The sequence below is a fragment of the Branchiostoma belcheri genome, unplaced genomic scaffold, assembly GCF_001625305.1.
Source record: "Branchiostoma belcheri isolate BF01 breed outbred unplaced genomic scaffold, Haploidv18h27 scaffold8, whole genome shotgun sequence".
NCBI lineage: Eukaryota > Metazoa > Chordata > Leptocardii > Amphioxiformes > Branchiostomatidae > Branchiostoma > Branchiostoma belcheri.
In genome coordinates this window covers 4,974,847-5,002,647 of record NW_017804464.1, presented here as the reverse complement: position 1 = coordinate 5,002,647, position 27,801 = coordinate 4,974,847, and the positions used below count along the sequence as shown (strand labels likewise).

Here is a 27,801-nt window from a genome sequence, read left to right as displayed (position 1 = left end):
TTATGACCTTATTTCCATTGTCAATGACACAAATAAAAACATTTACAAAGACTCATATATTTCATGGAGGTATGAAATCTCATAATTCTTGTTTGAGTTGTTTTGTGTGGTTTAATTATGGCCGTTACTGCTGATGCACTTGCGTTTAAAGTTTTGCCACTGTCTAGTACCCGGTATCTGTGTCTTTTTACAGTCACAGGACTGGAAGCAAGACGTTTTGGCCATAACTTGTAAGGTTTTTGTGTTTCCTTGTCCATGCAGGTTGAGGCTCCCTTCATCCGCAAGTGTAAAGGCCCAGGAGACTCCAGCAACTTCGATGACTATGAGGAGGAGCCTCTCCGCATTTCTGCAACGGAAAAGTGTGCAAAAGAGTTCCACGACTTCTGATGGGCGTTCACTGATAGAGAGAGGAGGGGGACACACAACACATACAACTGTTTTGCAAATCAGAAAAAATGGACAGGGCGGTCCGAGAAGCAACAAATTAAATTGGTGTGGCTTTAAAATGTTGAAATTCTAGTTTCATAGGGACAAACTCACGATAAAGTAGTCTGTTAGAAAGTGGTCAGCGCCTTTTGTCTCGCCGTGAGTTCCACCGCTGTGACGCCCTCCCCGACCTTGTTACGGTGCCAGAACACAAATCTTTCTCGCTTCTTTCTGTTTGGGAACAACTGGCACTGTGTACTCCATCTCCTGTTAACACCCGAGGATATCAGCGTGTTAAAGACCTCGCACAGCTCTATAGTTTCAAGCTATGTCAAACTTAAAACTTTCAGCACATGTTATATAGACTAAGGCAGTTTAGACCATTCAAAAGTCTGAATGGGTTATTGAAAACAAAAGCCATGCATAAACAATCATTCCCTTTCAATCCAGTAATCAAAGCAACCATCTGCTGACAAGCATGCACACAAACACACAGACAAACCCACACAAAACTTTCATACACAGAAATAGAAAACACAAACACACAGAGTCATATATAATTTAAAACACACACACACACATGAAAACACACACACAAACACATATAAACACACACACAAACACACATTTCACACATACACATAAACACACGCACACACACACACACACAAACACATGCTCACAATCGCATGCACACACATGGACACACACACACAATGCACACACACACACACATGCATGCAAACACACGCACGCACACACATGGACACGCAAACACACACACACATAAAAACACACACAAACACATATAAACACACACACATTTCACACATACACAAACACACACACATGCACACACACACACAAACACATGCTCACATGCATGCACACACATGGACACACACGCACATGCACACACACACATGCATGCACACACACGCACGCACACACATGGACACACAAACACACATGCACACACAAACTCACTCACACACACACACACACACACACACACATGAACACACACATACACACACCTACCCTCCTAATGCAGAACACTGTGTTATTGTCAAATCTCAACAATTAGTTCCCATATCCTGTACCTCTTCCAGCTGTATCTCCTTGGAGATGCCAGCCAACATGATGACCCACAGTAGTAGCGTACAGCTGATCAGAACAACCAGGGGGATTCCCATGTAGTCACTGTACAAGTCTGCTTCTTTTACAATGGGGATAACTTGTAGGTAGCACACACAGACAGTGGCAAGGCCCTATGAGGGAAAATCAGTCAGTACAACAGTAAATAATTGTACCGGTAATATAATTGAATGTTCAACATGCATATTATGGGACCAAAATCTTATACATGTAAGTTTGATGACTTATGGCATACATGTAATGTTGGATGGATTGCAGGCTAACCTCAAAGATATTGTGCAGATCCAGTGGTAAGACCTTCCCACACACTCTCCACTTGGCTGGCCTGTGACACAAATACATGTGTACATGAATTCTCATTTCATTGCAGAATCAGTTAACTAACAACAGAAACCAAATTGCAATTTTGTTCTCATAGAAGTTTGTTTGTTGAGATCTCCATTAGTATGGTACACTCAATACTATTCTTCCTGGAGTCCAGCAACATAAAATGAAATAACAATAATAAGTCATTGGCTTAATGTACAAATGTAGTTAAACACAAAGTCTTTATAGAATCATGCATCAATTCAATCACATTATAATATTTAATAATATGTGATTAACTATATTTTAGGTTTGGGAACAACTGCAAAAAAAAGCTTTAATATAAGTAAAGGGCACATTTGCTGTAGAATGATATGATCACAAATTGAGGTTTGTTTGTTTGTTTTTATTTATCTAACCAGGGGGATACATATCGCCCGTAGGGCGCTTTTCAATGAGCCCTGGGCCTGGGGAAGACCCCAAACAAAAACATCAAACTCAAACTAATACAAATAACAACAAAAGTAACTTATAAAGTTACAAAAGTTACTAAATAATACAAAAGCAAGGTAACTTAAGTAGCATACATTGCGCATGAAATCATAATACCAAAATAAGTGAAACAAAAGTGAAGCCTGACCATCATATAACATAGAACCAAGGTAGGACAAAAAAGAAATCAAGATTAAAATCAGGCTTGGAATTTGCATATCAATGATTGCCCAGTACATAAAGTTGTTTGAAGGCTGCTAGGGTCCTGGCTGCTTTAAGGTGATGTGGTAGTGTGTTCCACAATACCGCCCCAGACGAAGAAAAGCCACGTCTTCTGTATTTGGCTTCTTGGGATACATGTATACATATAGTTGCTATACATATAGTTGCTCATGCTTCATCTGCCTTTCATCCTTGTTGATGGTTACTTCTGTCACAGCTTGCTTGAAAATTCTATAGTATGACTGTCACATCAAAATCCCACGAAGACTGACGACAACTGTGTGGCTGCTCTGTACATGCAAGTTGTGTGCTGTCCTACCTGTATGGTCTCCCCAGCACCACCACAAGCAGGTAGATTCCGCTGAGGCACAGGTTCACCCCGGCCTGGGCAAGTAGCCTGAGAAACACAACATGTGGCAAAAATTTTTATTTTTTGCCGGGTCATCACTGTCTTCATTTCAAAATTTTCAATATGGTTTGTTTTGCTAATTATTACACCTGCCCCTCATGTCTTGTGATAATCTTCCAACTCAAAGAACACTTGGCAGATTAACAATTATTATCATATAGCCAGGTGATGTTGACCAATGTCAAAAATAGAGTCAAAATCGGGTATTTATTCATCCCAATCCATACATTAAACAACCCAATAATCACCTGCATATGACCTCAGGTGACCCAATAGAACACGGCTCTAGTTCTAAAAAATCCAAAAATAACTTAAGTTGTGTTCCAATGACCTCGGGTGACCCCCATAAGAACACCTGTTCCCTGCCTGTGACCCAGTTAACGTGAACTCTACCCAGTGACCTCAGGTGACTCCAGATGGAACTATGTTCTATGTTCAATTCAGCATGTGCAACGGGTAAATTGTACATTGTGTCACTTACTGCATCAGTTTGGATACTGGCTATCGTGTAAGCTATATGATAATAGCGTTAATGTCCCGTCCTTTCTCGGTGAATATGGTGTGATAAAGCCTTGTCAGTTGCTATAACCACCTCATAAAGCCACCTCATTCGCTGCGCTCACTTGGTGGCTTTATTCTGTGGTTATAGCAACTGACAAGGCTTTATCACACCATATTCACCTCGGGCGGGTCATTAACCCTTAATTATAGACTTGGCAGACCACTCAACAAGTATCATACTTTAAGAGAGAATTTTTGTGCATTTTGTGTGTTTTGGTACATCTTTTAATCCATACATCATATCCGTTAGCAAACTGCAGTGTAGTGAAATGCAACTGCCAGTAAGTTAACAGTTACTGGAAGTCACATTTCAGTAACAGTTCATAAAGCAACATTACTGTCACTCCTGTATTGGACCTGATACCAAGTATTACAGTAACTGTACTTCTAACAAATATCGAAAATAAGGGTCACACATGTGCAATTTTGGTCACGTATTTGTATTTGTATTCTATGGCCTGGGTACCATCCTGGTTAGGCTACTATATTGTGGACAGCAACTGTTGGAGCTGACGTAAACTAACCAAGATGGTATCTAGGCTAATCGCTCTAGAACTGCGATCGCGTGCCATCTAGTGACTATGAAAAGAGAGCCTTACTGGAGTGGGTACAGGTCAGTCAGTAGGATGCTCAGGACTTTCCTCATCATCACAATCGGCTCCAGGACACAGAACCGGCGACGGTAGGACTCATACATCCAGCTGGGGAAGAACAACTTGTATAAAGGGTTGGTGGGAATAAGAGTCCAGTCCAATCGGCGGAAAAAGCAGTCCAGTGTGAAAAAGCAGTCCGGGGGTTTATTCTGTGTGTACTAGTAGCGCCCCTTTGCAAAATATGATAAAAGTTCAAGCAGTCTGATGTGTTACTGCATGTCATGGTGGGAAACGCACTAATTGGATAAAGCTAATAATGCAAATGCTGACAACTGCTGACAACAGTTATGTCCTCCAGTGGCTGGGGTAGTGAGTACAAATAGCTGCCTCTCCACCTCTTATTATACGTCTCACAGGCAGTTGTTGGAATTTGCATAGCTGTATCCAATGAGTGCGCTTCCCACCATGACATGCGGTAATGTTTGCACTTTTATCGTATTTCACAAGGGGGCGCTAGTACACTCAGAAACCACTGCTTTTTCAACCCCCAAATTGGACTGGTCTGCTTTTTCCGGCAATTGGACTGGACTCCTTTTTCCTCCAACCCCTTGTATAAGCCACCAGGTAAAGCAGAGAAAAAAGAGAGAATGGTTTATTCCATACAAAAAACTTTTGTAGCACCAGTGCTGAATTGCAGTTTCTGTAAACAAACACGTCCTTCAAATATTATCAGGACTTAAGCATAAATACATTACAAAGAAGAGTTAAAAACAAGTCTAAATCCTGAAAAATCACTAGTATCACATGCTTCGCATTGGCACATTTGAGTCAGCATTTCTTACTTTTAAAACTGCAGAAACAAGCCCCAAGATGAGTCCTTTATTTTCTGAGTGGTACCTTAAGCATCTAGAATATTGACTAGAATATTGGCTCTGAAAAAGCCCTAAAACTGCACTGGATGCCTTTAAATTAGATGCCTAAAATACCTTAGGCTGCCTCCTCTCTGAAGGACATGCATATTTTTTTAAGCACATTAACCAGAATGGGCAGGGACACTGATAGAGTCCCTGCCCTAAATATTCTGTAGACGTAGCAAAATCATTGGGCAAAGTCTTGTGCTGTACAATGCCTGCTTGAGTTGGTCAATGTAACAAAAGGACTTGAATATTGACCCTTGTGTTACTAGGTTTTGCTTCAGCAGATTGAACTTCCTCAGTCGGAGAATCCAGAACGACAGTCCTAATGGCAGTAGTATCACCATCAGTACCAGGTACAGTAGCGATAGGGCCTGGATGATCTGTAGATAAGATAAAATTATGTAAGGCCACACCAATTTAGTTTGTTGGTTATCAGATTTTTAAAAAAATAAGCAGCAACAGGGCGAAAAAAAAACAGGTCTAGGCATATCTTATTATAGCCCCAAAAGCTTCGATAGGAGCCATGAAGTCAACACAAAAGGTGAATCTGAGAACCAACAAATTAAATTGGCATAGCCTAATGTAAAACAAAAAGAATATTTCATAATACTATTTTCTTGATAAGGATACATTACTTTTTACCAATTCTAAGTTAAAGTTATGTGCAACTCTAGCAAGAGTGGAAGTTTAGCTAAAATGAAGTCAAGGAACAGCTGAACTTGCTCGTCTACTGTTAAAAACCATGAACATAAGGCCACACCAATTTAATTTGTTGGTTCTCGGATTCGCCTCTTCATTTTTTTCTGATTTGCAAAAAAAAAAGATTCTGGTTCTGAATCAACTAAAAAATGCTCATATTTTGCCCCCAACAGTTGTGGAAAGTCCTTTTCTTCCTAGTTGTTGCAGTGTTTCCATCTATCAATGCAGTGGTTTGATTAAAAGTTCAAAATTCATTGTTTAAATATTAACACAACCTTTTGTGTTGACTTCATGGCTCCTATCATAGCATTTGGGGCTATAATAGGATGCCTAGACCTGTTTTTATTTTTATTTTTTTTCGCCCTGTCGCTTCATGTTTTTTCTGACAAAATCCGAGAACCAACAAATTAAATTGGTGTGGCCTAAGTATATATTATACTATGTGTATAGTATACTTTCCTGCTGCAAAGTCTGCCTTGTCCCCCCCGACGACCAGTGTCAGTCATGGGACTAGGTAGGTATAGTATATAGAGGTTCATGTACTGTAAAGATTTGCCAGGGAATTCCTCCTACATGTAGGTCTTTTTGACAGGTAGGATGGACACAGTGGACGGCACCAAAACAAATCATGACATTTTGGTCTTAGTAAAGTTTTTAGAAATCGAATAAAGTAAAAATAAACCTTTAACGACCTGGAAAGGCATCTCAGAACAGGTGTGTTGTTGGTCATACAGGAAGACGTTATCAGTGTGGTCCAATACAACGTCCTAGAGGTAAAAAGGTACACGAGATTTTTAAACATATTACTTATCTTTTTATCACACTCATGAATGTCAATTTTTACACAATTGTGAATTCAAAGTGTTTCAATAAACATAACTGAATTTGCAGTACTGTAACAGTACTACACTTACATTCTGTTACATCAAGTAAAACAACATTCTGTACAATGTATATGTAACAGAAAACCAACATTTGCAAGCAAATGTAAGATATTTCACAGCAACAAAAAAATTTCACATCAAATGACCCCTCCCCATATGAGGAAATGAGTTAGGTAATACATCTTTTTAGGTACTCACTGTAGAAAGGGTGTTCTGGCAAGCAAACGCTCGGATTACCAAGGTCGCAGCAGGAGAGAAGGTCAGAACAAACAGGGTCATGGCACAACGACGGACGTGGCCCCGCCGATGCCAGACTAACTTGCGTTCATCCTCATTCCGTGCTCCACCTATCTTTTTCCTCTAAAAACAATTTAAGGAAAGCTTGGTTTTATAACAATATGCTTTGCAAAATGGAACAAGAAATCAAAGATTTCAGAGTTCAGGTAGACTGTATTTTACACAATCTCTCACTGGTTGGGGGGGGGGCAACTGTCAGGCAGGCTAGCCGCTACAGGAGCAGAATTTAGTTAGACTGAGTCTTCAGGAAAGTATTTAGGACTTTTGTGACCGTCAACGACCCCATTTTTTGTGTCCGACCTTTTGACCTGTCAATCTTCCCCACCCGAATGCTGTCAACCTAGTCTGTCAAACGCACAACCCCACAGCTCAGCCACCCTATGTAAACAACTGCTGTACCCAGAAGAAAAGATGAGCAGATGGAAACAAGAACAGAACTCTGGGGAGGAAGGGAAAAACTGTAGATTGAAGTAGTTATAATTTACCATGAATTTGTCCAAGATGTGAGCAAAGAAAACCACCACAAGGACAGGTGTGACAGCTGTAGTCCAGTGGATGTAGAACTGCCTTATCGGCAACTCAAAGAAGCACTCTGAGTCAAAGTTAGAAAAAAGTTAGAAAACTAGATATTTTTCACTGTTCTTAAAGTATTGAGTGTACATGTAGGAATACTAGTATTCTGAGTCAAGTGCAGCCTAACAAACATGTAAGGAAGTACTGGTATTAGGCCAATTTTAAGATACAATGAAGTATAAGACCCAAATTTTCTTCCATCGAAACTTGAATCTGACACTATAGACATTGTCTAGAAACTCATACTACAAATCTATCTTATATTAAAACACCTATCTTATACATTATATATATCGTATTATTAAACCTCAAGTTGGTTAATCTAAATTGTTTAATTGCAAATTCATGCCCAAGGGCTAATTACAAGTAATTTGGTATAACTTAGAACAGAGAACTACTGTTAACTCCTAAAAACTACTGGGTTTGACTTCTTTTTTGAAGACAGAGGAGGACAAAAGATCCCACTTTTTCTGTAATTTGTGGGTTTTTCGGATGTTAAAAGGAGAGGTATTCTTTTCATGTGTATACCTGTGAAAGTTAGGGTAGAATTTGGAGGCTGCGTAAATACTTTACAGCAAACTTGAACAGATGTTGTCAGTCACCTGGGATAAAAGTGTGCAAGTTGAAATCCACACTTGGCAGAAAGACAAGTGATTGGACAATCAGACTCGGCCAATCAGAGCGCATCTTGAGTGATAGCAGAAGGAACTGGAGAAAATGTCCCAGCTGTTTCACCTGCAGATCAAACAGGTGCAGCAAAATGTACAAAAAAATGTATTATACAACATTATGATATCAACATTTCATAACAAAAAATACCAGTAACTGTTGGCTAAAAATGTGGAAGGAAATCTGTAATAAACTAATATGGCTTTTTTTATTTGATTTCCATCCACAAAGGAGCTAAATTTGTGACTCGCCAAATTATCCTGGGGGAAATTTGTTTGGTTCAAATTGTAGCTAGAGGCATCTCAACATAGAGCTTTCACCCTATCACATTAGGGGGTGGGGTGCAATTGCCCTTTTCCGTAGAGCATATATATAATCGGCCATTTCAATTCTACGTAGAGCATAGACAGACTGCTCTAATTCAACCTAGAACATATTTGGCGCATTTTGCGTAGAGTGTAGTTCACCGTTTTTATACCACATAATGCATTGTAGCTACCTAGAATTTATCGTAAACGTAATGGGTAGGCTTCTTGAATTCAGCGTAATACGTAGCCAGCTCTAAAATTTGTGTACAGCGTTGTGGGGACCCCCCATGCAGGCCCGTATTAGGCTGGCCCACCTTTGTTGCTAAGGTGGCAGTAAATCCATGAATGATGGTTGCTATGACAACAATAAGAAGGACTCCGCCCAGGAAGACTGCTCCCCATGGTGCAACAGGACACGGCATGCACACACTGCCCAGTCGGTAGTGTCCTGAAACGTCAGGTACAATCTTGGTGTTGCAAAGTTTAAGTCTAATATACTTTTAATCATCTGTAAATGAAATACAATAATGTAAACAGTGCTGAATTTTAATTGGCAAGATGGTAGTACACTTAACAGCCTCCAATCTCTCGAACCTTACATCCAGATGGGCTTATATTGTAAACTATTATAGTAAAAATGATGTAAGAAATATGTAAAAGCCATCGAGGGGATTAACCCAGTTCTGCAGAATTCTGGCACTGCAGACAGAATTCTGCAGAATTCCACAGAATTGGGTTACTAGTAATCCCCAAAGGGGTCCTCAATGGCTGTCACGTATACATATTTCTTACATTATTACCTCCAGGGGAGGAGACATCCTTCCGCGGACGAGTTTTGTGAGAGATTTAGATTTTCATGTTCGCAGCTGTTTCTCGCGTTTGGGAGGACGGATTCTTTTGAGACTCGGTATATGTTTTGCTATTGGGCTGCAGATGATGCACGTTCTTTTGTTTTTATTGTATATGTGTTTTCGGGCCTGAAAATAGTGCCTTTTGGTGGCCCCAAAACACCCCTTTGAGCGTGAAAGTGGTCGCGACCGTTGACCTTTGGCGTGTTTAAGCTATTCTCGGACTGGTCCACGTATATATGACCCCTTACACAGAGTGGTGTCCAGTCTCGATAAATTCTTTGTTTAAAACCCTACATAAAAATATAGAATAAAAAGCCCGGAGGTATAAAATCTCAGATTTTACTTGTTTTTACTATAATAGTTTACAATATATTAGCCCATCTAGATGTAAGGCTGCTGAGATATGGAATAGTCCCAAATTAAACTAGAGTTACTTAATATTAACAATGAAAGTAGTGATCTTCAATTTATGGTCCCTGACATTATGTCCTGAAGTTCACAATCACGAGTATCAGAAAATCGGAAATGTTACAGGATAATTGTGCAGAGATGACACCTAGCAATGCCTACCTGTACTGCAGGTCTCACAGGTGGGTCCTGCAGTCCCTGTGGCGCAGCTGTTGTTTGTCAGACAGCTGTCAGGAAAGAAGCATCTGGCACAGTGCACACAGTCACCTGCACGTGTGGACACACAATCACAAGTAGTGCTCTAAATCCATAAACTTCTGCTGTAGTTTAATTTTTCCAGTATTATTGCAGTATCAGATAATGTGTTATGTAGAATTTTAGAACTATAGAAGTGATCAATGTGTTCATAAATGATTTATGCACATGAATTGATGTTAAACTTTTATCTTTGCTTCTGATCTACTTAATTTGTTTTGTACTTTTCGAGGGTCAACCGTTACTAGCCAAGTCTGCCTATGCTGTCGCATGTAGTACATTGTACATGTATCATTGCTAAAAACAAGCAACCAGGGGACCCGAAATCTTCCCGGTAACAATTTTGAGGTCTCATCAATACCAACCAACCTGCCAAATATCAAAACGATCCATCTAAGCCTTCTCAAATTATTGTGTTGACAGATCAACATACAAACATGCAAATGCTGGCAAAAACATAACCTTCCTGCTGAAGCATTGGAGTAGGCTACAATTAAAGGTGAATGAAAATACACCTTTAATTGTAATATAATTGAAATAAAAAAAATTGCCTTCCTTTAGAAATCTAGGTGGTCATATTTTATTGGCAAGGTGAATAATAGGCTCTTCATTTTCATTCCTTCACATTTTTTTGTCCTTTTGAATGGATTTTGGTACCAAACTTGGTATTCTGCAACATAAGTATCGTTTTACAATACTGTATTTTTTTTTTCAACTGACAGCATATATTTTCTCACTTTGCAGCTACTTTGTACAATTTACAGTATGGTCGAAAACTTTTTTTGAAGAAGACAAACATTCATGCATGCATGGATGTCATCCATATATTTAAATCAACATGGCCTAACCAGCCAGCCAGCCATGTTCTATTGAGCACACATTCCTGTGGAGGACTTGGTTGTTGGTCAGACACAGACTGTACAAACAGGCCAGACTGTGGAGAACTCTTTCCTTTCAGCACCACTGAGGTGAGAAAGGTCAATTGCTGGGCAGTGACCTTCAGGCAGGAAAGCTGATCCCCACTTCAAACAAGTGTGCTGTTGTGTAGTACAGTGTCCAAGCAGGACTCAAAATTAACGGAGTCTCGATGGCCAGTGACCATTAAAAGTTAAGCTGGGACAATTAAAAAGACACTTTGGGGACAATAGAAAAAAATTTTTCGGGGTAGCCATTACAAATCGGATGGCACCCAGGCTAAGTTTGCAGGCAGAATTTAAACTTTTTTAAATATTTTTCAAAATATTACAATGTATATTTCATTGGCCAGACTCAGGGATATGATGACAATATTCTATCATTACTACTAGTACATGTAGCTTGAATCTGACAAAAAGTAAAAGAAAAGCTTGCTTATTAATTATTTTAAAGGGGACTGCAGGCCTTTTTTTTTGCTCGAGAACTTGTGCAATCAGGAATAGCTGGACTGCTCAAATATTAAACACAGAAGTGAGAGGCCTGTAACTTTGCAATATAAAGCATAGTAGGAATCATACCCAAAACTTCTACATTACAACCGTTCCCTGTGTGAGTGTTTAATCTGAACAGTCCCTTGGACTGAACCCGTGGCTAAATGCTGTGTTTATTTGCCCCCAGTTGAATAAAGTCTGTAAGCGAGTAGAAAAGTTTACTTACAGGGTGGGGACAGAACTGTCATTGCTGTGAAATTTATTACTGCAATTCAAATGCAGGCAACTATTCAGGAAGAAAGGAAAACTCCTTTTAGTCGTATTTCATTATTAATTTCTTTATGATAGTATTGTTTGGTCTTTTTTACAAAAATTTCCAACTTCCAACTTTTTTGGGGTTAGCCTTGAGGAGACCTAACATAGATTATTACAAATATGTCTGGAATCCTACATATTCTTTTATCTCACAGTGACTTCAATACTAACTTAATTGTCTGAAACAAACATCCCTGACTAAGAGCATGGCATCACTAAAAGCACTTCCATACATGGCAGTTCCCCTGTGAGGTATGACGTCAGAAACGCACCGATTGTTCGACTGAACAAAAACAAGTAAGGTGACTAGGTGGGTGCTGATGTCACTGAGGCAACACCCTTTGGGAATGCTGTCTGCTGATTGGTCAAGGTGAAGGTCTGGTGATGTCATCCCTTCTGTGATTGGTAGAGAAGGTTAAAAGGACATTCTTCCTGTGGTGGGTGTGCCTGAAGTCTGCAGCAGTACATTTGGCTGCCAGCTACTCTGTCGCTCGCACGTATATGACTCGATCTCTCTCAGTCCGACCTCTCGGTGAAAGACGACGGTTCTCAACTGTTCAGAAATGGCCACCCACGGACCCTCCTATGGACTCAGTGCAGACATTGCTAAGAAGGTAATCCGGGTTTTACTATATCTATCCAAACACTTACATACACCAGCACTGCTATCACTTGATACAGGTATAAGTCAAGTGGGTCATGTCTGTCAAACAATCCTAAGTCAGAGGCAAAACAAGACAACTCTGGAAAAGCAACTGTTGAAATGTTTCCATGAACTTAACTTTGACAGTTGTGCTTTGCAGTTACCCGTTCTAATCGTTCAAATCACAGGTCTGTTATTTAACCGCCACCTCTGTTTTCCTGGGCTGTTGTAAACTGACCCAACCTTTTGGTCAAACAATAGTTTGGAGGCCCTAAATAGGTCACCTGTCAACATGACCCACAGGGCACGTGGCTCTGTTTAATGACACCATATGTTTCATTTTCACTGTCCATTTTCAAGCTAAAGAATTTGGTAAATAGACTGATGGTTTGGTGACTTGCCTGAGAGTTCCGTTACAGACACACTCTAAAATCAATTTACCTAAGGGTCCAGGGTGGTGGTAGAGCTCTGGATATCCTGTTGGAAAAGACTTTAATACCTACCAGATCAGCTTTGGAATGATATCTAAGTTACTTAGGTAACTCACAGTGTACTACAATGGTAACAAAAAAAAATCTGAAAAAAGATCAAGTTTGGAAGGGTATAATACAGTCTGTGCTGTTACATTTATCCAGCTCATTGAGTATTGTAATTGGGCATGGAGAGAGAGAGTACAGCACCCCACTGTGCCACTTATGTAATTATAGAGATCCCTATCATAACACAGACTGTCTGACTGACGAATTACTAGCATTCTTGAAGCACTGATTCAATGTAGGAGGCATGAGGACAGAAGGGCATGAAATGCTGACTACAAAACTTGTATATAATGTACAAGGAATTTTTTCTTCTGTGCAAAAATTATATTATGCTTGTATTTAATAGTCTTGATGTCTACATTATCCATGGTAAAATCATATGGGAAAGGAGGTTAATTTTAATTTTTATCATTTTACAGCCACTCACACTACTATGTTGTTGTGTAACTGTTTGCTATATCTGTGTCAGGCAGTCTCAAAAGGCTCGGCAATACAGGTTAATTCCTGGGGTGTCCATGCTTCTGCTAAAACAACAACTCATTTTTTAGTTGAAAGAAAATCCAAGATATCTATGTAGAATCACCACACAGGTAATATAACCTGTTGCACTGGCATGGTATCTTCTCTCTGATAAAAAACATGTGCTTTCTGTTAGATCCTGCCAAAACGGTTTATTGTAAAAGACCTGTTTATGAGCTGTTGAGACCCCTCATCACCATACCAACTCTGAAAGGCAATTATTTGGTTGACTTATCAAAAGGCTAGAGGTGGAGATAAAATATGCCAGAAATGTTTCAATTTCCAAAGCCAATAAGGCCCAAATATGTGCAGGTTGTTTTCTTTGTCCTGGCTGGAACAACATTGCTAGATATATAGAGATTCTACGAGTCAGTTTTAGTAGCCTCTATAGCATGCCAAAAACTGGGGGGTTTTGGGGGTCTTCAGGGTCTTTGGGAGCTTTTATGTGCTATTTTCTGGTTGCATATAGACAACATAGCCGGCCTGGTTGAATTACCCGGGCCGTTTCATAATCAGAAAACAGCCAAAGACCACCAAACCCCCAGATCTATAAGCCTGCTATGGAGGCTACAGTTTTAGGCACGATATAAGAGGAACTACATATACATGGCGTAGGTGAACCCAAAGGTTTTTGGATAAGAGGAAATCTCTCCAAGGAATTCTTGGCTATGAATCAAAGTTGCAAGGTGAGGAAAAGACCTTTGTGTCCCCAGGCTCAGACATATTCCAGATGTTGGGAATTCCGCCATGTTCCCATGTACCTTGACTGTCTGGCTTGATATCCTTTCCCCTTCTCACTTCTGTGTACCAGGTCAGGTATCTAGTTTGAGAAATTTCTGAAGCAACCTGTCTTCTAGGCCAAACCAACTTCAGTTGTTGGTTCTCAAATTTTCATGGGAAGTAAATAGTAGTACATGTGTAAGTAAACAAATTGTAACAATGGTGAAAGGGTTCGTTGAAACTTAAAATTTTAACATTCAAACTTTCTTTCACTGGTGAAATCTTTAATATCTCTAGTATCGTCATTTAGACATTTAGCAATGAAGCATCACTTCTCTTGATCACAGTCAATTTCACATTCCATTGATGAAAAAAGGGAAGTTTTAACAGATAACTTAATTGAATTACCGTTATGTTTGGCCTTGTTGTTTTTCGATGGGTCTGCTTCCCTAAGCAGATGTTTTTCGTGATATATTTTGGCTGGGGTGCCAGAGAAAACTGTTTTGTCATGCTAAATACTTGCTTTTTTGTCACATTCCTTTGATGAAAAAAGTGAAGTTTTTACAGATAACTTTACATTGAATTACCGTTATGTTTGGCCTTGTTGTTTCTCCATGTGTCGGCTTCCTTAGCAGATGTTTTTCTTTACATCTTTGTGATATATTTTGGCTGGGCTGCCAGAGAAAACTGTTTTGTCATGCTGAATACTTGCTACATGACCTTGGCGCAGGATGTTGAAGTGGCTGCGATGTTAGTTTTCTCCCTAAAGAAGCACATGTAAAAGTTTAATACGTTTATACAACTAAAGATTGTAGATTCACACACATATATAGGAAGTACTGTGGTAAGACTGTCTTAAAAATGTATGCTGCAGTGAATTTTTTCCAAGAGCAGGGACAGGAACCCAGGAGCTTTCCTTAAATGCACATCCTTATGGTCAATTCTCCTAACCTGAGCACACAAGCTTAAGGGTATGTCACCATTAAGGGCTTGTGCTTGACCTCTGGAGGTGGTTTCCATGACAGTTGTTTAAGACAGTCAGACAACTCACTAATTCTCTTTACAGTGTGCCAAAAATTTTGCTAGAATAAGGTTTGAGTTGTCAGTCCAGTTTTTAGGCCACACCGACTTAATTCTATGGATGACATCCTCTGAAGACCCCCAAACTAGTGCATGCGGACCATGCCCGTAGCCAGGATTTTGAATGGGGGGGTTCGTCCCACTGCTAGAGGGGACCTCGAGCGCCGTAGGCGCGAGGCGAGCGCCGAAGGCGTGAGGTTCCTAGGGGGGTCCGGGGGCATGCTCCCCCGGAAATTTTTGAAAAATGAACCTTCTAAAATGGCATTTCGTGCATTTTTGAGAGGATTTCCAAGAAAAAAATCAGAGATAAATTTTCATTCAAGGACAAAGGGAGCAGTTTTTCTACGATTCCAGTCCATCTTTTCAAGAAAAATCTAGGACCTTTACAAAAGTGTGGACCAAAAAGTAGACCTTTACATAAAAAGTGGACCAAAAAGTGGACCTTTGAGCCTTGTGGGGGGTTCTTCCGAACCCCCGAACCCCCCCTGGCTACGGGCATGAGGACGAATAGAAAAAAAAATTCCAGCCAAAGATAAAAATGCTATTAAACCATAGGATTACAATTCTGGTCAGTACATAGCGACAGCAGTACATAGCAACGTATACGACAAGCCGGCACATGCTGGCTTTTTGCGGAGTTAATGAATCTGTACTGTACGTATGTAGTAGGTTCTTGAGTCATGGAGCTTCGGTAGCCTGGGTGCCGTTCTCCAGAGTCACCACCGGCTCCATATTGTCACTTAAACTACCATGGCCTACCACCCAGGCCTAGAGCCAGGCCAGAGCCTCGGAGGACGTGATCTTTTCTTTTTTTTTTTTGAGGATGAAAATTAATGCGCGGGCGGGTGTCATCCATAAAATTAAGTCGGTGTGGCCTTAGGGAGCGGGCAAAAACTACGGAGGATGGCACCCGAGCTAAGTCCAAACCACATTTTACTGAGAATTTAACCTTATGACAGTTGACCCCTATATTTGCATGGTACTTGTAAATGATGTCCTTCTAGATGAGATGTTTACCAGGACTGTTATCACTGGTGCTTCAGCAGGACTTCAAACAGTACAGCATGTTTTCCTGTTGGTCCACAAACAACTATGATAACGTATGCATGGACTGACAGTTGTACACATGATAAAGTCACTGAGTAGGATATGTGAGTACAAGCATGTTGTAAATGAAATCAAAGTTTATTCAAAATGCTGATAAAAACTAAAAAGAACATCATGATCATGTCAAGGCTCTGAAGATAGGGAACTTTGAAGTTTCAAGACTTATTTGCACCAGCATTACTAACAATTATGTGCCTTAAATTTAACCTACAAAAAAAAACTTATAAATTATATACATTGTAAACATATATAGTTGTTGGCCAGGCAAAATTCTAATTCTTCATGTATATTTTTTGTTGACAAATTTCTGACTGCAACTGAGTAGTACCGCACTATGCCAATTTTGTGAGGGAATTCGAGTTCCTACTTGCAAACAAAAGATCTTCCGTTTTCTCGGAGTCAACCAAGAATTTCCTGTTTTCTGAGCTAGCGTTGTTTCAGGCGGAAAGCCTGTATGCGGCTGTCTTGTTTGAGGTAGACAGGAGTTCTGTTGACGGACATTCTAGCTGTGCACATAGTGTCTGGTGCCACTCTGGTGTCTGGTGACAAGGTGGCTTTTAAAGTCTGCCATTGTTCATAGTTCTCTTGTTGTAGGCTTGTCATTTTACTTTTATACAGGCAGAATTTTCTAGAGCTACAGCTTGCACATTGTAATTAATATAGCTTTAAACAGCAGTTTCAGTTAGATACTAATGATACTTAGATCATAGTAACGATTTGTTTAGTGTTGTTTAGTGCATTTCTTGTGTTCCTCTCTATTTCCATTGTATTTCTTTAGTTAGTCAAACCTATAGCTAGCACGTCGGCAGAACGTAATTTACCTGCGCAAAACCCGTAATGTATTGTGATTAGCATTTCGGCAGAACGTCTCATATAAGGTTGTATTTGCTCATATAAGGTTAGCATTCCGACAGTAGTTTTCAAATGTTACGTTGGAAAAGATATCATCTGCAACAGGCAAAATTCTGATGCAACGTTGACCAAACATCCAATGAAAACCACGAAAATCCAGGGTTCTGTGCAGGCGCAGTACGTTCTGCCGACGTGCTGTCAAACCTGCAATTCATGGTGTCACTTACGTATGAATGTCTTATTAAGCAGCCAACAGAGAAAAAATGGCAAATTCAAACATAATGCACTTGTTGAGCAGTTGAAAAACAGACCGGTCTAATAATTTTGTAAAACACACCTTGAACATACATGTAATAAGACTAAAAAATTTCTACAGCAGCTCACCTATCTGTGAAGAAAAAATGTTTACAATCCTTAAGGGTTATCTGTATCTAACATGTTTTAAATTGATAAAAGGACAAGAATAACAAACTCTTAAATCTCGATTTCCGTAAAAGAGGTCTATTTTTGGCGGCACTTCAGCTGAGGAATGTGAACCTGATCTACTTGTTATTGAGGCTGTGATAGGTCACTTAGCAGGGCAGGTGTGTGCAGGTCATGGTATGGTGGAAAATAAAAGCACCACTCAGAGTCAGACTTTTACAGGGGAGGGGGGCATGGGATGTGGTATAAAAAAAATTGTCACGAGTCACACTACCCATATGATTAGGCCACACCAGTTTAATTTGTTGGTTCTCGGATTCGCCTTTTCATTTTTTTCTGGTTTGCAATAAAAAAAAAGATTCTGGTTCTTAATCAACTCAAATATGCTCATATTTCGCCCCCAACAGTTGAGGAATGTCCTTTTCTTCTTGCTTGTCACAGTTTTTCTGTATCTGTATAGTCGGTATAACCGCCTTTCGGCATAAAACACTGGCTTCGCAGGCACTCAGCGCGGCAGGGGCTGGCTACATTACACCGAACAACTTGTTATGTACACCTAAGCCTTAGAAATCTAACTCCAAACATTGTTTAAAGCTATCTAATGACAATGCCCCTACTGTACTTGGTGACAGTGAGTTCCACTCTGCCATGTGCAATAGTTCTAGGAAAGAATAAATTCTTGAACACCTCAATCCTTGGTTGATAACAGATAACTCTGGTACTTGAAGGCATGACTATTTCTTGTTTTTTTAGAACTGGGCTGGTATTAGGTACTCAGTAGTTGGTACGTCAACCAGTTTATATGTCATTTTGTACACCGATATGATTAGGACTTTGGTTCAAAAGTGGGTGTGGTGTACAGCCGAGGGACACAAACTGAATGGCTATCATTAAATCTGGGTGTGGTTAAATTACTAAGGGCTGAGCCAGGCAATCCTGTACAAAGTGCGATTCCTTCTAGTTCTAATGACAGTCATTGCCTGAGTATTTATTACATGTACTCTTCTTAATTAGCAGCACGGGAAAAAATGTTTTTGGACGAGAAACGTCAGCCTAGTAAAGCTTAGAATTTCACTCACGGTTATTTCGAACAAACACAGATCTGCTTGTACTAAATCTGTTCAGTGTTATGTGGCAAATCAACCATGGTGTTCAAATCAATAATGTGGTATTAGTATATAGTAGAGGGGATTCATTCCTCAAGCTACCGACATCTTGCACACGCAGCCGTCCCTCAGTCAGACATCAGTAATGTGGTATTAGTTTGTGTGCATAAGGCCACACCAATTTAATTTGTTGGTTCTCAGATTCACCTCTTCATTTTTTTCTGATTTGTCAAAAAAAAAAAATCAACTTAAAAATTCTGAATCTGGTTCTGAATCAACTTATATAAAAAGTTCAAAATTCGTAAATATTAACCCAGCCTTTTGAAGTTTTGTGTTGACTTCATGGCTCCTATCGTAGCATCTGGGGCTATAAGAGGATGCCTAGACCTGTTATAATTTTTTTTTTCACCCTGTCGCTTCATATTTTTTCTGAAAAATCCGAGAACCAACAAATTAATTTGGTGAGGCCTAACGCAGCCACTGACCACTGGTGGAGTTGTACATGCAATGGTAGCCAGCCTGGTTCTGGTTGTCGCAGGCATGTGTCCTGGTCAGTCCCAGCAACCCCAGTCCCAGCAACAGAATTATCATCATGTTGCTATGCCAACTGTTGACAGCTGTGAAGAACCTGCTGACAGAAAGGAGACTGGTGACATTTCGAGTACTTAACTTAGTAAACACTCACTGTGCCTGCCTGGAAGATAATAATAGGAACTCAGCATATGAGAACATATGCACATGCTTCTAGTGTTGTTAGGAACAAGAAGGCTGACAATGCAAAGACCATTGACAGTTACGACAGTGGGGGTGGAAGTGTGATTCTTTTTTTTTTTTTAAGAGGAAGGCACAGTATATTTTTAGGTTATACTTTTTACATTTCTGAAATTCAAAAGTATAATTATCTTTTTAGAAGCTGTTAGATACTTTGACCTTTACTGTACTTTACATGAAAAAATACATTTTCCTAATTACATGTATATTAATTATTATATACAGCAGTATAATCTAAACAAGGATAGTGAGTGAGTGAGTGAGTGAGTGAGTGAGTGAGTGAGTGAGTGAGTGAGTGAGTGAGTGAGTGAGTGAGTGAGTGAGTGAGTGAGTGAGTGAGTGAGTGAGTGAGTGAGAGTTTTTATGTTTGCCTTTCTTTTTGTGCTGATTTCGACAGAAAATGACACAAGAATAGCGACAATAGCTCTTTTCCATGCTAGCAATTTCCTGGAGAGGCCCCAAAAGAAAATTGCAAAAGTTCATGCATGTCTTCTCACACGGCGATAGGTGGCGCTTTTTCCAGTAGCTCGCCATGTGCTTCCTACTTTGTGTTTACAGAAATGTAAACAACACAGCAAATATCCAAGTCTACAGTATAATCAATGGGGTATATGAGAAAAACAGATGTCTACGTCCTCAAACATGTTTTTGTGAATATTATTAGGTACAGTATACGTGCCTGGTTGGCCTTTATTGTAAACATTTCAGCCTCAAATTGTGGTATATTTTCCTCCATATAATCTTCACACCAAGATCACAGTGGTCCGACTTGCTCACAAGATTTTGAAATGAAAATATAGACATAACGGCCCAATTTCCCAACAAACGTGGTGTGAAAGCATCTGGAGTGACTCATACTTCAAAACTTCCCACCAAACATCCGTGATTCACTGAAATACCGGAAATTCTACCTTCATCCTGGGACGGCATCGCGGATGACAAAAGTCGAAACTCCCACCGCTGATTCGAAAAATTCCATTTGGCTGATGACGTCACGGCTTCGGAATTTCCACGCCCCTAACTTCCTGGTTTACTGCGATTGGTCAGTAACTACCGCGAAATTTAACTCCCGCATCTCTGATTGGATAACGTCGATGATCAAACTGAAAAGCTACGCTCTGATTGGTTAGAAGCTCGACATGCGGTGTCAATCGGTCAAAGGGGTGTCTCAGGTGAAGTGACTCGTACGGAAACTTTAGGTATAGCGGTGACCATCGTTGTGGAATTTTCGGACATTCCCTAGGATTTTTAAACGAACTTTACATCAAAATGTCGAACAGAGGGCCTCTTTACGGACTAAGTGCGGAAATCGCGAGAAAGGTAAGGCGGGTAGCGGTGTGATAATCGATTGTGTCAGGGATTACCGTGAATGAAAATGTACACTCGTGTGTCCGATCGATTTCACTAACACTAGCGGGACATGAGGAATTCCTGGGCCGCATGTGTGTGTACCGAGTACCGGTCACTTTCCCGGGGTTTTCTTTAGGTCAAGCTCGCCAAACCGGGCAGAGTTGTGCTGCCAAAGTCACCGTAGCGTGCGGTGAGCCTTTTGTACTCGGCCATTTCCCGTAGCGGCCTTTGTTTTGAACTCGCTTGTGTTGAAAACGTCAGAAAATGGCGGAGCGAGGTTTGCGTTTTGTAATGTGATCCGTATGTTGTCCACATGTTCTCAGCTGATTTTTACAACAAAAAACCATCAACCGTTGATAAGTTTTAGGCTATATATAGTCCCCCTTGTTAACCTCATAAATTCGGACTCACAAGAATTTGATTTTGATCTGAAATTTCGCAGATTTTCTAAATTATGTAAAAATCTGGCATTTAATTGTTTTGTGTGTGACTTGGATTCTAGGTAGTTGGGGTTAGGTCAGTCAGTAAATTATATAAGTAATTTTATATTTTCCACACATTTTTGTTCTGAAGGATATCACTGCCTGATCTTACGCTTCTAAATCAATATGTTAGTTCTGGTGTGACCAAGTTTGACTTGGGGTAACCTAATAACAAGTTACATGTGTAAACAAAGTAGAATGTCATGGTCTGGTTGACCCTTTTGGCCTTGGCCTCTACACACACACCAGATGGGATTGTTCTACAGTTTCACTAAAAAGTACAGACAGCAATCCAAAGGAAATACAGTGCGATAATTAACAAGTTTTGAAAAAAAATAGTATTGTCTTATTTATCATCTACGTATCTCAGTTTAATATTTATTCATGCGTCATATATTTTGAGAAGTTTGAATGGGCTGTTCCAAAAAATAACTGTGGAGGGGGGGTGGAAGAGGTCTAAAATCAGCTTTTGGCCCAACCCCCCTGTCCAGTCCAGAATTTTTTTTACCCACCCCCCTGTCCAGTCCAATTTCATTATTTCAACCCAACCCCCCTGTCCGTTCCAGATTTGTTTGACCCAACCCCCCTGTCCATTCCAGATTCGTTTTACCCAACCCAGGGCTCGTGACTGCGACTGATTTGGTCGCACATGCGCCCAAAATTTTGACGGTGCGACTACATTTGAAATCACGGTCGCACGGTGCGCCAATAAAAATTTTAGCCTGCATTGTAGATAAAAGCAGAACCCGCTACGCCAATTTTCCCCCGCTAATTTTCACTACAACTTAGCGGCATTGTGACTGTATTTCTTTGTTCACGAATGCCAGATCAAATGTGAAAAATGTTTTTTTTTAGCGCAGTAACGCATGTGCCGGGCCTCCCAGGAGAACCAGGGCGGGTCCTCTTGGCTCTTTGCAACTTCTGTGAGTGACAGCGGCTAGACACTGGTGCCAGAGTGTCTGGGCGAGTCCAGGCAAGGGATGTCCCGCCCCCTTCCTAGTGTCGGCTTTCCCTTTGGGACGCCATATATGGGCTGGCCTATTTAACAATTCCCACGATGTATCCAGCCGGCTGCCGAAAAGAGGAGGGGCCTCTAAAGCCCACAGCGGCAAATTTGCGTTGGTAACTTACTATTAGCTCGGTATCCAGTGTCTATGAAAATTGTCTATGAACAAGGGAGTTCACCCAATGGATTCGTTCATAATTTAAACAAGTAACTATAAATTATTTGCTCTTTTGTCAAATTTTTGCCGTTTTTCTTTACCAGTGTCTGTGATCTTTGTGACACACGTGGGTTTTCCTCCCACATACGCGTCAGTGCCGTGCCATGCCGATTTCATGCTCTTAGCTACTGTGCGATCTATGTCAACATACTGCCTTTAATCATGTCAGCATCAAAGCTTGGCAATAACAACAAAGCCACGTGTAGAATCACATCATACTTCGGCCCAGTTTTGCAGAACAGAAATGGCACAAAGGAGATTAAAAGTGCCTCATAATGAGACACTATTAGTAGGCAAAACAGACATATTTTTTGTTTTATTTATACAGTGTTTGTAGTTGCTATTTTTTGCATGTAGAGTATTGCAACTTTGCACACCAGATGCTCAGAGTCTGATTTGGATTATCTTTTGTATTTTGTGAAGATTTCAAGCTGCAAAGATATAAAAATTACTAATCAAGGATACATTGTACAGACCTTAGAAAATAATGACATTTTTTCATTTTGGGTATCCCTCAAAATTTTTAAAAGCGCCCATCCCCCCTGTCGGTAGCTTCGCTCCCTCAACGTGCGGCAAGTACCACTACGCTAAAATTAAATCCTAGCTAGAACCCTGGCTATGAACTACTGTACTAGTACTTTTACATTTGAATTATGGAGATCTTTAATAGAGATCATCATGATCATGCCCACCGAGTGTCCCTCAGAAAACTGTTTTTGAGGAGGAATTTGTTGACATAATCACATTTTTATTTATTCAGCTGTATTAATATGTGATTTCTTTTTTGGGGGGGATGGTTTAAGGAAATATGATCTGGCTTAGTTTTTAATATATTAACACCTTTGCAATACAATATTTTTTGTTGGTGCGCCTAGATTTTAGCCTGTGCTCCTAACTTTTTATGGTTAGGAGCACAGTGCTCCTAGGTCAAAAAGTTAATTTTGAGCCCTGCAACCCCCCTGTCCGTTCCAGATTCGTTTTACCCAACCCCCCTGTCCATTCCAGATTCGTTTTACCCAACCCCCCTGTCCGTTCTAGATTTGTTTGACCCAGCCCCCCTGTCCGTTCCAGATTTGTTTGACCCAACCCCCCTGTCTGTTCCAGATTTGTCCTAATATACCTGCCTTTTTCATATTAGGCAACTACGTTTTTGTGTTTTGAGCGTTAGTGTATTGAAATATTGACTATTGAAATCAACTTGTTTGGAGTTTGATTTCCTCAGCATTCAACATCACTATGAGGCAACTGAACTAAGCTTCCACCATGGATTTGAGCATCCTATGATTATATGAAGAAAAGCACCAAAAAGTTGCACTCTGCATTTTCCCTGTGAGGAATTCCTCACAGGGACTGTGCAATTTTTTAGGACTGAGCAGACATGGAGCAAAACAGTACAAGATGGCCATGATTTTCCAGAGATAACTTTGGGACATTTCAAGTTGAAACTTCTCTCACTCTTCTTCTGAATCAGTGGCACTAAAATACACTTGAAGGAACTAGAAAAAACAGTTGAACAAAGAGTGAAAGACACATAAGTGTCACTGTTATTGTTATGTAAATGAGGATAAGGTAGATTATGGTAATACTAATACAACACCACAGGAACAACTGCATGTACTGGAGAGTTCTATGGGAAATCCTCCCTTCCAGTTAGTGGGGTTGTAGCTGCACCTATAGTATAGATCAGGCCTCCTGGAAATGTCTTGAAGTAATCTTCGTGATAATTTATCCAGTAGTAGAGTTTGATTTGTCTTTGAATATTGTTGACCTGGATGTCTTACCTTCATCAGGGTTATAAAAAGATAAGCTTGACAAAATAATAAGCTTGCGTGCCAAGCAACTTGAGGTCTCCATGACCAAGTCTCAGAAAACATGACTTGTCTGGCAAAAGTGTGAGAGTGGGAATTTTGAACCCTGAGTTCTGTCACGGATGAAAAAATATGACTTGGTAGAAATTCATGACATTGTCTTGTTGTATGACAATCAATGTACAGTTTTATAGCATTGTCTTTTTATGAAAGAAGGGAGTATGTGATATTTCGTGATATTTCTATGATGCCCTGAGTGCGAGAAGAAATTCAGCAGAGTTAACCTATGAAGAACCTTAGCTGGTTTGGTGGGGAAAACAATGGGAACCTGTAGGGACTTTGTTTGTTCAAGCAGTGTGTTGTGTTAAAACTGAGGATTCCAGGTCCATACTCCATTGGTATTGGGTTTGACTTGAGAAGTGCCTAAATCATAGTAAATGGACTGAAAAGTAAATCAAAGGAGGTTTTGTTTTAAACAAGGAGCTGGTTAACTTAAAAAATCTACTTTCTAACCTCCTTGTTTGGCTCAACTGCATCAGAGTATTGGTTTTGAAAATAATTCTAACTAGCCTTAGCCCACACCTTCAGTCCTTCAGTGTTTAACACTGAAGGACTGAAGGTGTGGGCTAAGGCTAGTTAGAATAAAGAACATGTTTACTGTACTCTAAAAATTAAATCACGACTTATAATTCGTTTTGGCAAATCAAATGACTTTGTATAAACCTGACTGTCCTGAACTTTTACCCTAGAATTTTATTTTGCACTGAAGTGACTTTGGCCTGAGATAATTTAGCATAATCTGGTAACACAACAATGTCTGAGCAAACAATAGGAACTCATTAGGACATGGAGCCAGTAATTAGCATTTCAATGAGTTACACAAACTAAAAACTGCAGCTGGTTGTGTGAAAACTGAAATCCTGGTACACCAAAAGTCTAGTACAAGTCAACTAGAACCCTTGGATAGAAAAAGAACCTAAAAATACTGAAAAGAACTTGTAAATCAAAGTTTTTTTAACAAATGCAAAATAATTATCCAATAAAGTAGTTCAATTTTAGATGGTCTGTAAAAGATTAAAATGATGTTAGATCAAAATAAGTCTCTACCACTAGTACCAGACTATTTACGAGAATATTTTCCAGGTTTGTTTGGCCACCTTCGGGTTTGACTTCTGAGGGTTACTGGATTGTATCCAGAAAGAAACAACCTTCTGCAGACTGACTCCCCAGGCCAAACCTTCTTGCCACAATATAAAAAGATTATGCCACGATTCGTTTTCCCACAGAAAAGCCTTGTGGAGGCTACTAAATAACAACAAAGCAACAACAAATGTGTCTTATCTGAGAAATTTTAGCCATATTTTAGTCATTTTGGCATATGAACTATATGCATAATCACTCACTCAGACTATGGCCAGTCTTTGCTTGCATACAAGGTACTGAGTATCTTGAGCATCTATTATCATAAGCCAGACTGAGAGGTGGGAATTATCCATGGGGAGACTGTTCCTTTCTGCTGTACACAACATAACAATGCAAGGAACTTTGTTAAGTCATTCACATATACAGTATGCCCAAATCAGTATTATCACTTAACTTTTCAGTTTATAAGAAATTTGTTAGTACAATTTTTTGTTTCATTTCATTTGTCCAGGGCTCAAAATTCATTGTTGGGAATAGGTGCACCGATGCAAACAATTGGGTGCATAAAAGATCTTGGGTGCACTACATAAAATGGAGCGGGCGGGCGAAAAAATAAAAAATAAAAACAGGCCTAGGCATCCTATTATGGCCCAAAATGGTACAAAAGGAGCCATGAAGTCAACACACCAGGCTGGCCCAAAATTTTAAACACTGAATTTTGAACTTTTGATGATACCATTGCATTGAAAGATAGGAATAACTAGTAACAACTAGGATGAAAAGGACTGTTTTCAACTGTTCAGAGCAAATATGACCATTTTGCAGTTGATTCTGAATTTTTATTTTTATTTGCAAATCAGAAAAAATTGAAGAGGGCGAATCCGTTGACCAAGAAATTAAATTGGTGTGGCCTAACTCACTCACTCACTCACTGGCGTTAAAAAAGCCTCACACAAAAAGGCTTGGCTTCTTGGCAGTTTCTTCTGACTTTGTAGAATCACTATCCGTTTCTTCTTCAACATTGGGCAGCTAGAATATTTGGCTGCACTCAGAAAAAGATACAGCTCCAATTTTTGGTGCACCCTGAGTATTTCGAGACCTGATTTGTAGTTTTCATCAAAGCGGGCAAAACAATGGACGGGAGTGATGTGATTGTGTGATTCATTCACAGTTCATGTGATTCATTGTTGGTTTAATACACTCAGATTCACACTCGCACTTCAATATCATCTAAAGGACTGAAAAGAAAATCAAACACAGTTTTTATTCTTTTACAAGTTACAAGTCAGAGCATTTGCAAAACAACCTATGCAGTTGACTCCATATTCAGTAATCAGTTGAACCAAGGAGCTTATACTAGTTATAGTTACAATGTATAGGGCAACTAGATAAAAAGGAACAAAATAATATATTTTACAGACAAGTCACCTTACCATGCATGACATATTTTTTTAGATCAACAAAGAAGTTTAGGAAGTTATTATTATAGTAATTCATAGATGGAAAGAAATTAACCTTGAAGTGTGGTATATAGCAACTGAGAGAAACTGTTTGGCTAAAATTCAACTGATCCTTTTGTTATGCAAACCATTGAAAGGGAATGCTGGATTAACTTGTTTACTTTACAACACTTGCTTGTTTACTTTACAGTAACTAACTAATTACTTGTGGTAAAGATGTTGTTTCAGATAAATTTTGAAAAGGAAAAGGACTTTTAATTTCTAAATTAAGATTTCCTACTACTGCATCTTTATTTGCATGTAAGAAAATAAAAATCTATCTGAACTTTATCCTATAGTAGCAGACTAATTCGAGGAGCGCACAAACCATCACTTAACAGAGATGGCTGGCAGTATAAACTTCCTGGCACTTATAACCTGATGTCCATAAGGTCTGACATGTGATTTAGCTGTTTAGTCACTTTGATTCTGAAAGGTGTGGGACAGTTGAAAATTTGATGTTAACTTGGAGCAAATTTTATTTCTGTACTACAGTATTTACATCTTATGTAGAATGTATGAGAGTGGTATGCATATTGAATCTATGTTTATGATTGTATGAAATATTTATAATGTCCTTTATCCAGCAAAAAATCATTCTCCAACCTTCAAACATCTAAGACTGTTCAGAGAGATAAAATCCAAACCATAAAATGCTGAATACACCCAATACCCACCTCTCCAGTCTGGCTCCAACCCTAGTTTGTTTGACCCAACCCCCCTGTCCGTTCCAGATTTATTTGACCCAACCCCCTGTCCGTTCCAGACTTGTTTGACCCAACCCCCC

The 27,801-nt window shown here is 39.7% G+C and overlaps 2 protein-coding genes across 3 annotated transcripts in view; one reads left to right on the top strand and one right to left on the bottom strand.

Moving 5' to 3' along the window:
- Positions 1 to 20,562, bottom strand: LOC109486137. The gene is made up of 14 exons (XM_019789840.1): positions 20,421 to 20,562; positions 19,224 to 19,366; positions 9,936 to 10,040; positions 8,829 to 8,962; positions 8,140 to 8,272; positions 6,866 to 6,915; positions 6,476 to 6,550; positions 5,340 to 5,464; positions 4,174 to 4,275; positions 2,924 to 3,001; positions 1,849 to 1,909; positions 1,530 to 1,697; positions 541 to 693; positions 1 to 346 (listed from the first exon to the last, which is right to left on the bottom strand). The coding sequence occupies exons 2-13, from the start codon at positions 19,330 to 19,332 to the stop codon at positions 622 to 624; spliced, it is 1,212 nt and encodes a 403-aa protein (XP_019645399.1). The 5' UTR covers positions 19,333 to 19,366; positions 20,421 to 20,562; the 3' UTR covers positions 1 to 346; positions 541 to 621.
- The window catches only part of LOC109486176 (calponin-3-like), a 23,986-nt gene continuing 8,383 nt past the window's right edge, over positions 12,199 to 27,801 (top strand). Inside the window, exon 1 of one of the 2 annotated variants that reach the window (XM_019789887.1) lies at positions 12,199 to 12,363. In XM_019789887.1, the coding sequence (XP_019645446.1) occupies positions 12,313 to 12,363 (51 nt within the window). In that variant the 5' untranslated portion in view covers positions 12,199 to 12,312. Of the gene's footprint in view, positions 12,364 to 20,666; positions 20,830 to 27,801 lie in introns of those variants that run through there. The other variant, XM_019789886.1, reaches the window with a different exon arrangement.